Source organism: Durio zibethinus, chromosome 2 (assembly GCF_047325235.1).
Source record: "Durio zibethinus cultivar Kanyao isolate XHJ-2024 chromosome 2, ASM4732523v1, whole genome shotgun sequence".
Taxonomy (NCBI): domain Eukaryota; kingdom Viridiplantae; phylum Streptophyta; class Magnoliopsida; order Malvales; family Malvaceae; genus Durio; species Durio zibethinus.
Genome location: NC_143163.1, coordinates 33,452,631 through 33,470,277, shown reverse-complemented (window position 1 = coordinate 33,470,277; position 17,647 = coordinate 33,452,631). Strand labels below are relative to the sequence as shown.

General features: G+C 31.3%; 2 protein-coding genes across 4 annotated transcripts; both read left to right on the top strand.

Moving 5' to 3' along the window:
• Window positions 1-267: 267 nt before the first annotated feature.
• On the top strand, window positions 268-3,404 carry LOC111317916 (GDSL esterase/lipase At5g14450-like). Of its 3 annotated transcripts, XM_022920445.2 has the most exons (6): window positions 280-645; window positions 731-1,015; window positions 1,282-1,490; window positions 1,622-1,789; window positions 2,042-2,312; window positions 2,724-3,404. In XM_022920445.2, exons 2-6 carry the CDS (start codon window positions 757-759, stop codon window positions 2,960-2,962), a joined length of 1,146 nt encoding a protein of 381 aa, XP_022776180.1. In that variant the 5' UTR covers window positions 280-645; window positions 731-756; the 3' UTR covers window positions 2,963-3,404. The 3 variants fall into 3 exon arrangements, with proteins under 3 accessions (XP_089608495.1, XP_022776180.1, XP_022776179.1); XM_089752369.1 differs by having other exon boundaries at window positions 268-1,015; window positions 1,622-1,738; XM_022920444.2 differs by having other exon boundaries at window positions 280-1,015.
• LOC111317915 (GDSL esterase/lipase At5g14450-like) lies at window positions 3,132-17,423 on the top strand. The gene is made up of 6 exons (XM_022920443.2): window positions 3,132-3,260; window positions 3,693-4,561; window positions 4,935-5,144; window positions 5,260-5,432; window positions 16,556-16,826; window positions 16,977-17,423. The coding sequence occupies exons 2-6, from the start codon at window positions 4,243-4,245 to the stop codon at window positions 17,222-17,224; spliced, it is 1,221 nt and encodes a 406-aa protein (XP_022776178.2). The 5' UTR covers window positions 3,132-3,260; window positions 3,693-4,242; the 3' UTR covers window positions 17,225-17,423.
• Window positions 17,424-17,647: the final 224 nt, after the last annotated feature.

Genomic DNA, 17,647 nt, shown 5'->3' with positions numbered 1-17,647 from the left:
TATCATTGTGCAACTTGTTTTAGTGAATGAAGAATTTAATTCTGTCGTTATTTCTTTTATTTTATGAATCAACTGATGAATATTTGTTTACAAGTACTATGAATAATGAAATGCTTAATTCACTGGCTTTACAATCAAACCAAAACATCGATTTAAAAAATGGTCTGCACCAGCTGTCAGGAATTCATTGGCCAAGAGCTACAGTGTTATACTTAAATAAAAAAGAAAAGAAACCTCCTGTCATTTTGCCAATGGGTCATTGGCCATGCCCAGAATATCATCTCAATTGCACTTGTACTTGATTCCGGTTTCTGGAGGCTTTGGATAAGTTTCAACTTGTCAGATTCAATCATAAAGCTTGTCCACCCTCTTCGTTCAACAAGAACAGAAGGCAACCCAATGGCCATAGCTACAACCACCAGCTCACCCTGTTTTGACCAAAGCATAACACCATAAATCAAAACTCCACCTTATAAATTTGTTGATTGGGAGGGGGTAAACATAGTAGTTTTCAATCTCACTGTTTCTAAATCAATTGTGCTTACCTCAAAAGTTCAAGTTTATTCTCACATTCTTCTCTGTCGCTGAATTTACAAACAACAAACACAGTGATATTTTCTAACGGGCTACTACTTCCCTGTCCATGTACTAACATTGCCCCACTTGGCTAATAAAAGTTACTGTACTATTTAATACCCGGTTTATCTAATATTGCTCGTTTTATAAAAAGTGTGATAGATTTTGGGAAAGCTTTCCATGGATAGTGGAAGCCTTGCTGGTATTAGCAACAAGAAGAGTTTAATGGCAGCGGCAATCAATGCAGTACTTGTGGCTTCATTGCTTGGTTCATCTTATGGTTGTCCTTTTCCAGCAATTTACAACTTGGGCGATTCCAATTCCGACACAGGAAGTGTCTCGGCAATATTTGGTCTTCCTCCTCCCCCTTATGGCGAGTCCTTTTTTGGTAGACCTTTTGGTCGGTATTCTGATGGGCGTCTAATAATCGATTTTATAGGTAAGCGTGGCTTTAGTCAGTTGGTATTTCTCTGATTCAATTTTTAAGGTATGCAGCTATAATAGGAGGTGAGATGCCAACAAAGATAGATGGTTGGGTACCGTACTTTACTCAAATTATGATCATATTTTGATAGTTAGAGTCAACTTTGTTTAAACCCATGTCATAGAACTGTAATTTTTCTCTTTTGTACCTCCATAGATGCGATGATCTCCGCAAACAAGAAGACCTGAGAGATTTATTAAGTTTGTTAACAATCTGTGCAGCTGATGAGTTGAAATTGCCATTCTTGAGTGCATACCTTGATGCAATAGATTCAAATTTCAGACATGGAGCGAATTTTGCACAAAGTGGATCAACGATTCAACCAGCTGGTGGCAAATTAGTCGATGCAGGTTTTAACCCGTTATCTATTGATGTACAGCTCTTGCAGTTTGAAAGACTTAAAAACCACAGCAACGAGATTATGAAGAAGGTTAGTTATGCATACTTTGTGGACTATTGCAGAAATATTCTGCAATAAGTGCTATTCAATTTTTGAGACAAGGTTTATATTTTATCATTATCACAATGATTAATATTGTGCTTGCTTGTTTTCCGGTAAAGAATCCAGATTTTACGGACAGGCTCCCCAGGCCAGAGGAGTTCTCAAGGGCCATTTATATGTTAGATTGTGGACAGAATGATCTGCATTATGGTCTTATAACCTCTACAGAAGAGCAGGTGAAGGCATCCATTCCCAATATAATCAGTCAGTTTGCTGTGACAATAGAGGTATTATTGATGCTACCGTCTATTTGTACAGTTTTCCAGCGTAGGCTTTATTTTCTCATCTTACTGCACTTGGGTTTTTCATCCTGAGAAGTGAGATGCTATAGACTATTGGTATTAGCATCATGAAGTACATTCATAAATATATGATTGAGATGATCTGACTCATTTTGATTACATGCTTTTAATACACCTCAAAATTAAAAGTCACGATTAAATGACTTCTGTTTCGCTATTTTCATTTTGTCTATTCAGAAGCTCTATCTAGAAGTAGCTAGAATATTTTGGATACATAATACCGGTCCCATTGGCTGCTTGCCTGTTTTTGTTCTAAGTGCGCCTCCAAAGCCTGGGAATGCTGACCAAACTGGCTGCATTAAGTCTTATAATGAGGTGGCTCAAGAATTCAACAAGCAGCTTAGAGACAGGATTTCTCAACTTAGGTCCCAGCTCCTTGGTGCAAGGCTTGTATATGTTGACATCTACTCAGCTAAATATTCTCTAATTAGTGATGCAAAAAAATACGGTAAGTTTTACACTGTCATTGACCTTTACAGTTTTGTAACATTTTCTTATCCTATATCAGAAGTTCCGCAGTGGTTAACCTTGGTGCTGTTGTAATGTTGCTCCAACCTGACCTGGAGCTACCAGGTTGAAGTTGCAAAGTAGAGGAAAGACTGTGTATATTTGACCACTTAGAGCCCACAATATTGGAGCTTCTTCTAATGAGCTGCCCTTTGTCATTAAGTTCCATAACGTTTGGAAAGTTTTGCCTTTACCATTAGCAGTAAAGATTTTATCTTGCTATGATGCTTATTCTTATGTCAGTCTTGATTATGTTGTATTTATTTGTTTTATCAAGTAAAACCGGAAGGATTGATTCAAAATTTCATTGAAACATACCAACGCTCATCTTTGACCTCGTGCTTGCATGCAGGTTTTGTTGGTCCTTTTATAAACTGTTGCGGGCACTTCGGTGATTATCATGTCGAATGTGGGGAGACAGCAGTGGTGAACGAGACTGAAATTTTTGGGGCTTCTTGCAGTGATCCTTCCAAACACATTAGTTGGGATGGTGTTCATTATACTGAAGCTGCAAACTATTGGGTAGCCAACAGGATTTTGGATGGCTCTTTCTCAGATCCCCCGGTTCCCCTAGCCAAAGCATGTCGCTAGCCCCTGTTAAATGGAAAGATTTGATTCAGAGAGGACATTGCAGCCTAAAGAATGTCCTCCATGTGACCTGCCAGAGCAGGAACATAGCAACGGCGAAAGGAAATTAAAAAAAGAAAAAAAAAGCCCGTGCCTAATATGATAGGAAAGGCTAAATTGGTGGTGGGCTACAGCTACTCAGCTCCATTTCAATGACATTGTAGTGGTCGACCCTTGGGGTAAAGTTGACACGTGATCGTACCAAACAAAGAAAGCTATGATATTCAAGTTATGTCAACATCATCTGCTGTAAAGAAAAGCAGTAAGTTGATTTTAAAATAGGTAGGGTAAAATCATAGCAGTCAATTTAACATGTACGATAATATAATATAAAAAATATAAAAATAATATAATTTAAAATTTTAATAATTATTATATAAATTTAATAAAATTACAATTTATATTTTATATTTTTATAAAAATAAAAATTATAATATATAATTTTTATATAAAATATGATATAATTATATAAATTTTAATATTTTATATAATATAAATATGTCATTCATTCAATTCAGATAAAATTATGACAAGGCACTTGCTTATTTACGATTTGATCAAAGGAATATTGAATTTATAGTTGTAATAAAAACTGGAGGCCTAATGCAACGTTTATGAATTTACCAGTAACAAAAGTAAACTGAATTTATTTACCAATAGTTTTTAAAATTTTTTTAGTTACCGTGCGTTACAGTAATCTAATTCAGACTTGCTGGAGGCTCCCTCAACTCCCTCCAAAGACACTGATTTTGTTGGAGGCAATCAAGCAACGAAGAAGCAACAAGCAAGCAATGCAACGGTAACAATTCAAACCATCCAAAGGCAGTCCAAATCAATGCAGCAAATTCAGGAATTAGACAAAAGATTCGTCTCATGAGAAAGAAAGTAATGGTAAAAAATTCCAACAGTTAATAGAGTGCGGGCATGAACCATAACAACTAAACTACTGGTTCAATATTAACATATGTTAAATCCATTGTTTATTAGATTTGATATACATTACATACCTTTTATATCAGTCAACCTGTTGTGTTTACATTCTGTTATAAATAGAGACGAGCAAGAACAACCCGAGCCTATGGTTAGTCTTTTACAAAAACCCTAAACTTCTTCGGATTTTAGTCAAAAACTTCAGTAAAAGTGATTTTTTTCCCGAAGTGTCCACTACGTGCTAGTTAGTAGTGCTAGTAGTCCGAGAATTTAGCTACGGCAACTTGTTTGCTAAAAGATCTGAAAAAACCAGTATGGAAGGGGCAATACCCAGTACTGGTACCAGTAGGGGACTGGAGACTGGTTGGGCTTTAAGAAGGGGCGTAAGAACTGTTACAATAACAGCCTTGTTGGCTGTTGCATTCTCTCTTTTATTGCTTAGTGGAAAGCAAAGGAATCTTGGTCAATCCACTGGTTGTGATTTTCCTGCCATATTCAACTTTGGTGATTCCAATTCTGACACGGGCGGAAAGTCTGCTGCATTCCACCAAATTCCTTGGCCTAATGGCATTACCTTCTTCCAAAAACCAACAGGGAGATATTGCAATGGAAAACTGATTATTGACTTTATAGGTCAGTGAGTGCTCTTTTCTTTTTTCATTTCTTTAATGTTAATGAAAAAGTCTAGTCATTTAAATGCCCTAAAGGTTAGAATTGAGGTTTTGACTTTGGGACTTTTTTACAATCTTAGGTTTTGATTTTGGTAATTTGTTTTGTATGTGACTCAGTGGTCAGAGGACTAAATTCCTCAAGTTTTCCATTCAACTCTTTAAAAAAAAAATTGTGGCACAATAGTAAAATTAGATAAAACTGGAAGCTAAGTGTAGATAAAGCTGGTCTACTTCATTCAACTTTGCAGACTGAATATTGTCCTGCTTGGTGCTTAAAATCATATGAATGCACTCTGTTTCTATCTTATAGTAAACTCAGTTATCATATTTTGCAGCTGAGAAATTGGGACTGCCATATTTGAGTGCGTATCTGGACTCAATTGATGCAAATTTTCGACATGGAGCTAATTTTGCTACAGGAGGGTCTACAATTCAGCCACTAGATGTCAGAACGTTTAAGCAAGGGTTTAGCCCCATTTCTCTTGAAATACAACTTTCGCAATTTGAACGGTTCAAAGAACAAGCAAATGAGCTATACAAAGAAGGTTAGAAACAATTTAAAAAATTAAAGACAAAAGAAACTTAAATTTTTAAACTAGAATTGTACTCGAGCTTTCCATTTTTTATGGCATGGAACTGGCTGGTTTTTTTTCATTCAAGGTGTGAATTCAAACATCAAAAGCAAGCTTCCAAAACCTGAGGACTTCTCACAAGCACTATACACATTTGATATTGGACAGAATGATCTTGATGCTGCATTTAAGTCAATGACAGTGAAACAGGTTGCGGAATTAGTTCCGGGAACTATCAACCAGTTGGCTCAGGCTGTAAAGGTAACTAGAAGTTTTGCCTTAACAATTTATTAGTCTTGAATTCCTTATAATACTAGGAGATTGATGGCGTTTTGGAAAATACTTTTGGGGAGTAAGTGTCTGTCCCATAAATCAAAAGCGATAATATATGCAAAGAATAAAAATATTGCATAAAAAAACCAAGAATTTATAGTGATTCACCCTTAATATGAGAGCTATGTCTATTTTTAGAATCACTACAGAAATTTTATTATAATGAAGATGGAATTATAAAGGACAAAAACTATCTCTTACTTTCTATGTTTTGTATTGACTCTCTAACTATCTCTATCTCCTCTTTCTCTTACTTCTCACTCACTTGATATTTACACACAAAAGCATAAGCCATGGCTCCCTTTTATAGATGGAATTCAAGCCCTCTATTAATTACAACTTCTATCAACCAACCAACACTTAACTCTTACTAACAATTTACAATTAATTGTGAGAACCAATTTACATTTCCAATAATAAATGAGAGTTGAATTTGTCTCCACATCTTCTTATCAACTTTCATCTATAATAAGTGAAAGTCAAATTTGTTTTCACATCTTCTAATAATCTCCCACTTAGATACTAATTCATTATCAACTATCTCTTCTTACAGTGGCCGTGACTTCTCAGTTTTCAATGGAGAAGTCCAACTAAAGTTGCACACAACTTTAGTTTCTTAGCTATTATAGTCTTCGTTAACATATCAGTTGGATTCTGATTCTCTTGAATCTTTTTAAGTACTAAGACACTATCTTCTAAAGTTGATCTTATGAAGTGATATTTAACTTGTAACTGCTTTGTCCTAGCATGATAGACAAGATTTTTTTTCCAAATGAATTGCACTCTGACTATCACAATGCAACCCATTTCTATCAAACTAGCGACCAAGTTCATCCAAGAAAGATTACAACCATATCATCTCTTTACTAGCCTTTATCACCGCAATATATTTTGTCTCAGTAGTAGAAAGTACAATTATATTTTGCAACTTTGAAATCCAATTGATTACTATACTACCTAGCATGTAAACATAATCATTAGTACTCTTTTTATTGTTTATATTGCTAGCTATGTCAGTATCAACATATTTATGCAATCCTGAGTTTGATTTATTGAAACACGAAGCTAGATTTATTATACCTTTTGGGTATCTGATAATCCACTTAACTGCCTCCTAATGTTGTTTTCTAGGATTACTCATATATGTGTTCACAAATCTCATTGCTTATACTATGTCTGGTTTGGTATACACCATGGCATACATAAGATTGCAAAATAGCAGAGGCATAAAGCACTTTAGTCATGTAGGCTTTTTCTAACTCTATAGTGGGTGACTAATCTTTGGACAATTTGAAATGACTAGCTAAAATAGTGCTCACAAGTTTTGCTCTATCCATGTTAAATCTGTAGAACACCTTTTTTATATATTCTTCCTATGATAGCTTAAAAACTTACTATTTCTGGTGATTCTCATTCCAGGGATTTGTTTTGTAGTGTCTAAATCCTTTATTGAAAATTCCTTTAAGAGCTTCTTTTTCAAAATTTCAATTTCTTGTATGCTTGCTCTGACAATTAACATATCATCGACATACAACAAAAGCATAATGCAAGAGCCATCAAACTTTTTGATATAATAGCAATGATATGCATGATACCTTAAAAGACCATTACTATACATAAAGTTGTCAAATTTCTTATACCTTTGTTTGGGAGCTTGTTTTAGACCATATAAGCTCTTCAGAAGCTTGCACATCATTTTCTTTTTTTCCTTAGGCTTCAAAACCTTATGGTCGTTGCATGTACCTACCTTTTTTTAGGTCACCATGAAGAAAAGCTATTTTATGTCCATTTGCTATAGTGCATATCTTTTGTCACTAGTCTAAGCATAATTCTAATTATGGTTAATTTAACCATTAGTGAGAAAATTTTAGCGTAGTCAATGCTTTCTTTTGTTGAAAGCCTTTTACCACTAGCCTTGCTTTATATCGTTTACTGTCATCATGTTCTTCTTTTATATGATAAATTCATTTATTCTGCAATGCTTTCTTTTCTGCTTATAATTTTGCTAACTGTCATGCTTAATTCGACATCAATGAATCCATCTCATTTTTCATGGCTAGCTCTCACTTGATTGAATCATCAACTTGTATTGCTTTTTTATAACATTCTAGTTTACATTTATCAGTTAAAAGAATATAATTCAACGAAAGAGAAAATCTTTGTGGTAGCTTGATTGTCCTTGAAGATCTTTTGAGTTCTACTGCTAGAGTGGATTGATTAACATCTGGGACTATATTCTCTTATGCTTCTATAAATGTGTTTACTTGAGTTTTTTAAGCATTTTGCTGTAAATTATTCATTGGAAAGTCTTTCAAATGAATTATCTTAGGTTTTTTTATTTTAGAATCTATAGTTTCTAAAATCTTACTTAACCTATTTTTATACAAAATATGCTTATTGAAGATCACACCTCTATTTTTGATAATTTTTTGATTTTGATCATCTTAAAAATGATAACCAAACTCAATGTCTCCATAACTAATGAAGTAGCATTTCTTAGATTTTGGATTAAGTTTACCTCTGGCAGCATCATCAATATGAACATAGGGAAGACATCTAAACACTTTTAAAAACAAGAGTTATATTTTTTTGCCACTCTAAACCTCTTCTGGTATTTTACAATTTAAAAGTATTGAATGACCTCTATTGATTAAGAAAAGCAACAATGTTGACTGCATTTACCTAGAATGCTTTAGGTAGCCTCACGTGAATTCTCATACTTCTTTTATGCTAATTTAGGGTTTTGTTCATCCTTTTTGCCACTCTATTCTATTGAGGCATCCTCGGAATAGTTTTTAACATTTTGATCTCATTCTCGGCACAATAACATTTGAAATTACTATTGAAGTACTCTTTCTCATTGTCAAACTTCAAACATTTCACTTTTAGATTTGTTTCATTTTCAACCATGGTTTTCCACTATTTAAATGCATCAAACACATCAAATTTATTCTTTAAAAAATAAACTTGTACCTTCTTGCTTGAGTGATCAATAAATGTTACATAAGAGCTAGATTCTCCATGAAAAGCAATTGGTGAAAGCCCTCATACATTAGAATGGACGAACTATAATTTTTTGTTGTTTCAACTCTCTTCTAACTTTTAATAAGCTAACTCTTTTTTGTTTTTCACAAATACAATTTTCACATAGTTGATGTTGAACAGATTTTAATCAAAGAAGTTTTTCTTTTGACACAAGTATCTTCATTTCCTTTTCGTTCATATGTCTAATTAGAGTTTAATTAGTATCAATTGCCGCTAATGTATCTTTATAACTTGAGATTATATAGAAAGTCCTTGTTTTGCTTTCTTGAGCAAGAACCATAGCTCTTTTTGTGACTTTCCATATATTGCATGTGAATGTTACATTATGCCCTTCATCATCAAGCTATCTTATTGAGATCAGGTTATGCATCAACTTCAATACATGCCTTGCTTTCTGAATCTTTCACATAGACCTATTTAGCATCTTTAAACAAATACCACCTATACTAACAATATCCAAAGGTTCTTCATCAACTAAATAAACATTTCAATAATTTTCAGCAACATAATTTTTCATCATGTTGCATTGAACAGTGGTATGAAAAGATGCTTTAGATCTAAGACGTAAGAGTCAATTAGGATATCGATAAAGAATAGAGTGCATTATTCATCTCTTCATTAATAGCATTTGAAGCATCTTTTTATTTTTTTTTTTCTTTTGAGCCCAACATTGTTTCTTTGTATAGCCATTTTTCATAGTTCCAACACTTCATATTTTGTCTAATTTTGGAATTACTTATTCCATTTTTGGGTTTTGATTTTCCTTTGTTTCGATTAGGATTTTTGTCATTTGTTTTGCCTCTTTTGAGATTTAAAGCAGAACCCGATGTCGTCGCTTCACTAGAGTCATTTTTGTAAATTTTTTTAGCAAGAATTTGTCTCTGACATCATTGAATTTTAATTTTATAAAACTAGTAAAATTGCTAACCACTATACACATGGTTTAGCAAGAATTCATCTCTAACATCATTGAATTTTAATTTTATAGGACTAGTAGAATTACTAACCACTACTCATAGGCTCTCAACTGCTTGGTAGGAATGCCAGAATAATTAGGGCACGAATCTCATTGGCAAATCAATTTCAACGAAAGTCAATTAATTGACAATTGTGTTAAACTCATTGAGATGTAATGCCATTTAAGCGCCTTTAACCATATTCAAATGGAACAATTTCTTCATGAGACAAACTTTATTGTTTGTAATAGGTTTTTCATACATATTAAAGAGCACTTTAATCAAATATGTAATCAATGTCTTCTTGGCTACATTGTGAGCTACGTTCTTTGACGATGTTAGCTGAACGACTCCTAACATCTATTTGTAAAAGAGCTTCCAATTTTTGTTTGACATATTTTCTTATTTAGTAATTAAAAGTGGTAAATGCAACTTACTATCGAACAGATAATCTTTCATTTGCATTCTCTAAAAAGAATAATCTGTTTCACCAAATTTGTTAATTTCATATACTATACTTTCTTTGCTAGCCATCGCTTTTAAATCACTTAATTACAGTCTGTAAAGTATACAAAATATAGTACCTTATGAATGATATTCCCACTAAGTAGGTTTCAAGGAAAGATGGAATGGTCACAATTGATCTCATTTAAAATCCAATCTTCTTAGATAAACTCTTAGAGTCGTTTTTATCCATGCCACTAAATTTTTGTATAAGTGAACAACACCGTATACGTGAATAATATCATGTACTTGAACATTAACACCTATGATAAAACTTTAGCCTTATAGCTCTAATACTAGTTATTAAGGATTAAGTGCTTGTCTCGCAAACTAAAAGCGATAATATATGCAAAGAATAAAAATATTGCATAAAAAAGGCCAAGGATTTATAGTTGGTGAGGTTCACCCTCAATATGAGAGTTACGTCCACTTTCAGAACTGCTGTAAAAACTTACTATAATGAATATAAAAAATTATAAAAAAGAAGAATTATCTCTTACTTTCTATATTTTGCACTAGCTCTCTAACTCTCTCTATTCTTCTTTCTCTAACACAAAAGCACAAGCCAATGCCTCATTATATAGTTGGAGTTCAAGTCCTCTATTAATTACAACTTCTATCAACCAACCAACATCTAATTTCTACTAACAATTTACAATTAATGATGATAATTACAAAAACCAACTTTCATCTCCAATATTAAATGAAAAGCGAATTTATCTCCATATCTTCTAACAAATACTATATTTATGAAACTTTTTAATGCTTAGTTCATGCATGAAGCTTACTCCAAAGTACAATTAAATAGTCTAATACTCTTATTATAACTTTCTATATGTGCTTCCTATTGTTGGGTTTCAATAATTAGCTTAAATCAATAATTGATACTATTGTAAGTAACGCTGTTACACTCGAAGATATAAATTTCTAAGTGGCAAGGAAATATAGTGGCACCATATATCCATTTTCCTTTATTGTTAAGTTGGGTAGAGCAAAAAAGGCTTTTGTTTATTTATTGTTATTATTGTTGTGCCCTAGGTATACAATTACATGGAAAATGATGCTTGGGAATTGACATCTCTGTAACTTGAAGATCTTTTAACAAAACTAATGACCATTGTTTTTCTCCCATAGTAAGAACAATCATAATTTGCTAGGAAGCTTATATACATTAAAAGAACTTGAAAGATTGAAAAGAATAAATCTTATCTCCATCATGTGGGTTGAAAAAAGTATTGTAATTCATAAATTTTGTTAATCTAAAACTTCATTATAGATACCCCATTTTGCCCGGGGATTTATCGAAATTAAAAATGGGTTTTCAATCTCAAATTGCCTTGATGCAAAATTTTGGATCTAATGACTAAAAGCCCAATCAAATTTTTGGTTTTTGATTTAATTTTAATTTTAATTTTAATTTTAATTTTAATTTTGTTTTTTGGTTTTATTTTATTTTTGGTAAAAGGAAGAGTAAAAAAAAAAACAAAAAGAATAAGAAAACCAAACAAAAAAAATGTGAGTGATTTGCTTGAAAATCTTGGATTTAGTTAAGAGAAATTAATGATTTGATATTTTGAAATTTCTTGAGGCTTAATTCATGCAATCATAGAATTAATTCACAATCAAATCAAATCATAAGAAATCTTAGATTTGGTTAAATAGATTTGCCTTCAAAATAAAAAAGGAATCAATTCCTATAAACAAATAGCAATAATTCACCATGGAAGGGGATACCATCGTTTAAGAATCATTGCATTTGCATTATATAATGGCATACATTCGCATCATGAGTGAATATTTGAATTATGGTATGGCATTTGCATTGTTGTATGGGACATGCATTTGCATCATTTGCATCATTTAGAAGGCATTTGCATTATATAATGGCATTTATTGCATACAAGATTTTGACTTTGTTAGGAGAAAATGTTTTACTTTTGAATCCTTTAATGAGAAAGATCTTTCATGATGAGATTTTATTTTGATAAGGAAAACTTTTCAAATTTTTAATGTTATAGTGCTTTTGTTTAAATGAGCTTTTCAATTGAGAATTTTTAAAATTTTGGATGTGAAACCCTAAAATTTTTTCGAATGAAAATCTTTGGATGTGAAGCCATAAAGTTTTTGAAAAAGAACCTTTGAAATTTTGACTGTGAATCTCTAATTTTTCAAATATGAATCTCTAATTTTTCAAATGCAAATCTTTGAAACTTTGAATGTGAATCTTTAATTTTTCAAATGTAAGTCTTTAAAACTTTGGATGTGAATCTCTAAAAATTTTCAAAGGTGAATCTTTGAAATTTTGGTTAGGAATTCCTAAAATTTTTTGAATGTAAATCTTTAAAATTTTGAATGTGAAACCTTGAAATTTTTCGATAAGAATCTTTGAAATTTTAGTTGTGAAATGCCAAAGTTTTTTAATATGAGTTTTTTAAATTTTCGATGTGAATCTCTAAGTTTTTCGAATAAAAATCTTTAACTTTTGAATGTGAATCTTTTAAATTTTTTTAATATAAATTTTGAATGTGAATCTTTAAATTTTTTGAATGAAAATCTTTAACTTTCGAGTATAAATTTCTAAAATTTCTAAAATTTTTTAATCAGAATATTTGAATTCTGGAGGTAAATCTTGAAATCTTTGATGTAAATCCATGAATTTTTTATATAAAACTTTAAATCTTTCAAATGTGAATCTTTGAATATTATCTGTAAGTTACAGTTTGTAAATCTTTACAATGATGAAAATTTTTGCGAAAAGGAAACTCTTACGAACCTGAAGTTCTTGCAAATCTGAAGTTGTGCATTTTAAATTTTTATGAACCTAAGATTTTTGTGAACCTAAAACTCTTACGAACCTAAAACTCTTACGAATCTAAAATTCTTGCAAATCTGAAGTTTTTATGAATCTTAAATTCTTGCGAACCTTAAATTTTTATAGACCTGAAACTCTTGCGAATTTAAAAGTCTTTCTAATCTAAAACTCGTACAAATCTTTAAACTCTTATGAACTTGAAGTTCTTGGGAATTTGAAAATCTAACGAATTTGAAACTCTTGTGAATCTAAAGTTCTTGTAAATTTTAAAATTTTGTGAATCTAAAAGTCTTATGAAGCTTTCATTCTTGCAAATTTAAAAATCTTATGGATCTGAAACTTTTACGAAACTTAAAATCTTGAAAATTTGGAATCTCTATGAAACATGGAATCTTTATGAATCTAAAAACTTTGAAAATCTTGAGTCATTTATAAACTTTTGAAATTTTTACTAAACTTAAAATTCTTGCGAATTTGAAAACCTTTGTGAATATTGAATATTTGCGAATTTTGAAATCATTACGAATTTTTTACAAATCTTAGAGTCTTAGAATCTTTCAGTTTTTGTTACGAAACCTTGCGAATCTTTGAAGTTTTGTAACGAACCTTTAAATTTTCAAATTGTGAATCTTTGGATTTCAAGTTAAAAGTTTTCAATTGTTTTAGGCTTGAACAAAATGGATGATGAGCATAATTTTTGAATTTTAAAATTGTGAAGACATCTATTTTGAAGGCTATTTTTTTTCAAAGATAATTGAAAATGATCTTTAAGACCTTTGGGCATGATTTTTAAAAATTTATGGATTGTTTAATCTCATATCTCAATTTAGGCTCAGACCTTGTCATTTTTTACCTCGATTCAGTTCAAGTCATTTATATTTTTGACTTAAAGTTCAGTTCTAGTCACTTATTTTTTACTTCAGCTCATTCCAAATCATTTATTTTTCTGACTTCACAATTCAGTCTTAGTCATTTATTTTTGACATTGTTTTAATCTAAGTCATTTATTTTTTTAACTTGTGATTCAATCTCAGTCACTCATTTTTTACTTTGATTCAATCCAAATCATTTAATTTTTTGATTTGTGATTCAATCCAAATTACCTCATTTTTTGCATAATTCAATCACTTTCATTTCTTATTTTGGCTCAATCCAATCATTTTCTCATTCAAATTCCGTTAAAATCAAGTCATCTTATTTTCTAACTTCAAGTAAAGCCAAGTCATTTTATTTTTTGACTTTTGATGCTATCAAAGTCATTTAACTTTGAACTTCAACTCGGTCCAAGTAATTTTATTTTTGAACTTAGATGTAACGGGTATCTATATCTTTATGTAATTTTTTTTTCACAAAAAATATACAAAAAATAACAACTATAAATATTTCATTTTGTTCAAAGATTTATCGAAATTAAAACAAGCTTTCAATCACAAATTAGGCCTTGATGCAAAATTTTGGATCCAATGATTAAAAGCCCAAACAAATTTTTTATTTTTGATTTATTTTTAATTTCAATTTTAATTTTTTTGGTTTAATTTTATTTTTGGTCAAAGGAAAAGTAAAAAAAGCATAAAAGAATAAAAAAACCAAACAAAAAAATATGACAGATTTGCTTGAAGATCTTGGATTTAGTTAAGGGAATTTAATGATTTGATGATTTTAGAATTTCTTAAAGCTTAATTCATGCAATCATAAAATTAATTCACAATCAAATCAAATCAAATCATAAGAAACCTTAGATTTAGTAAATTGATTTGCCTTCAAAATCGAAAGGGATATTCAATCCCTGTAAATAAATAGCAATAGTTCACCATGAAGGGGGAGACCATCGTTCAAGACTCACTACCCCACCGAGTCTTTATCAACCCACAAAATCACCACATTTTCTCCCCATCATCGTTCCCACCAGAAACCAATGGCCTATCACTAAGAGCCTCATCACAGTCAACTCAACACCCAAAATAAAAAAATAAAAAAAAATTCGGCAGCCATCACACAACAAAGCTGAAATTTGCCAAACACAAAATTGGCCTTACAATGAATTAACAAGCAATATTCAAAATCAACCCTCAACAGTGAACTTCAACACAACCAAACCAAAAATCTAAAAAAGCTAAAAACAAAAAACCAATTACCTATACCCAAAAGCAAACCAGAATCAAACTCATCCGCAACCGAGGTTTGATAGAAAATAGGAAAAGGAAGAATTTCTTTAGTATGGTGGCAAAAAACAGAGGAAACAATAGAGGTGGACTTTGATTTTGGGACTGAATCGGTGTTCATGGGGTTTTTGGCAAAGAATGACATGGCGTATAGCAAACCGACGAAGGAGGCAGCAACAGCAGGTGGTTTTATAAGTTTAGGGTGAAGAATGTTTAGGCTTTAAAGAGAAGGGAAAGCCTCTAATTTGTAGAGAGAGAAAAGGGCTTGTAAAAATAGAAAGACAGAAAATTTTCTTAGCTTTTAAACTAAGCCAGAATGCAACGTTTTACTAGCCAAGAAAAATCCACATTCTTCTTTTAACCCGACCGACCTGTTTGATCCATAATTTCCAAGCTTAGCCACAAAGTTGCACCACTGAGCTGCTAAGTCAAGTCGAGTTTTTAAACTTCCAAACCATTAAACCAGTCTTGAACCGAGCCAATTTAAGTTGCTAAGCCAAGTCGATATAATTTTTTTGGTTTTTTTTTTTGCACTTTTTTATTATTTATTTAGCTAATTTATTTGATTTTTTATTTTTATTTTTCTCAAAAAATATTTTTTTAATTCGTGAATCCTATCAAACTAGTAAAAAAACTTAATTTTTTTTAAATAAAATAAAATAATATATTTTTAAATCTTACCAAATTATTGAATAATCAAAATTTTGAATTAAATTTTACCGAATTATTGAAAGATTTAATAGATTTTTTTAAAGTAAAATTTTATAAATAGTTTTCAAATAAAATCTTACTAAATTATTAGGAGATTTGTATCAAAGTAAAATCTTATCAAATTATTAGAAAATTTTACTTATTATTTTGTAAATAAATTACATTAATAAATTTAACAATTGAGTCTTTTCAGAGTGAAACATTAATTTTTTGAGGTGCAAAAATTATCTTAAATTACTTATCAAATTACTTAAGTAATTTTAAGATCAATTTTCAAAAATTAAATTATTTAGTAAAATTATAAAGAGACTTGATGACTTGGATAATTTGAAATCAAATTGATACCATCTTTTGGATAAACACTATAAAAATATTATAATATTTCTCACACGTAACCGCATTTTTAAATCTAAAATCTGATTTTTTATATTAAAATCTACATTTTAAAAATACACGAATCAAATTTGAGACATCTTTAAAATAGAATATATTTAATCAAGTGATTAATCACACTTAAATTAAAAAAATTGATGGCAACTCTTAAATCTATATATAGTAGTAGATTTAAGAATCTATAAATTATGGCATTCGATTAGAGAAAGACCCTACTTTGATTGTTATCTTTCTTTCCATTTGACAATGCTCTTTGCTGAAACCTTCAATATTAGTCTGCTAGAATTTATGATAGTCTGCAGGATAACATTGGCCTGGATATAGTCCACATGGTTTAGCCTACAGTAATAAGAACAACATAATATAAATTCCCTTCAAATCTACTATATTAATATTAAGTTAATGAATGTGGATAATCTAAATCTCAAAGTTTATGTTTTAACACTATATTTATTTTTTCCGTTTCAGCGACTACACCAACAAGGAGCAAGAACATTCTGGATACATAACACAGGTCCAATAGGGTGTTTGCCCTTCCAGGTTCTAGATTTTCCTCCACAAACTGAAAATGTGGATCAAAATGGCTGCATAAGGTCTCATAATGAAGTTGCCCAAGAATTTAACAGGCAGCTTAAAGAGAGAGTTATCCATCTGAGGATGCAACTGCCAGATGCAGTACTGACTTACGTTGACATTTACTCAGCTAGATATTCTTTAATTTCTGAAGCAAAGAAGCATGGTAATCTCGGTTTTCTGATCATCTTTTTTTCCACAGCCAAAATTAATAAAAGATAAATTTCTTTGATAAACTCCAAAAATGTCAACTTTCAGTTACGGGCTTCACATTTCTTCGTGTATGTTCTATATTTAACACTAACCCTTTTTGCAGGATTTGGAAATCCGCTTACATATTGCTGTGGGCATTATCCGGACATCCTGTGCTGGAGGAAGACAATAGTGAATGGAACGGAAATTTTGGGGACTTCATGCAGCAATCCTTCAGCTTATATAAGTTGGGATGGCATTCATTATTCCCATGCCGCAAATCTGTGGATAGCTAACAAGGTTCTTAATGGATTGTTTTCAGAACCTCCAACTCCCATTACGGAAGCATGCCGCATACCTCTTCATTTGTAATTCTACGCCCCAAGCTGCAGTATAGGTCACAGTATCATGAAGTCCTACTTTCTAACTGTTCATCGTTGTTTTGTTGTTTTCTCTCTCACTTCTTTCATCTGTTTAGTGAGAAAATTGCATTTAGAATAACCATTAAACAAATTTGAATGTCTATGTTATAGCTAAAAAATTTATCAAGGCTGGCTGATTTTATTGTGTTCTTGTCCGCACTCTAGATCAGCTCTTTTTAAGGCTAAACTGGAAGTAAGGCAATATATTATTTTTTAAAATACTTTCTAATCTAGACGGATTTGCTCTTCAAAACCCGTCTTACATACAACCATTGAAGTTCGTATTATGGTATCCTAAATTTTGGATTTCTTTCTATTGGCTAAGCAAAAGTGGCTGAATTTTTCTGAAACTAGTCTCTGTTAGTAGTAGCTC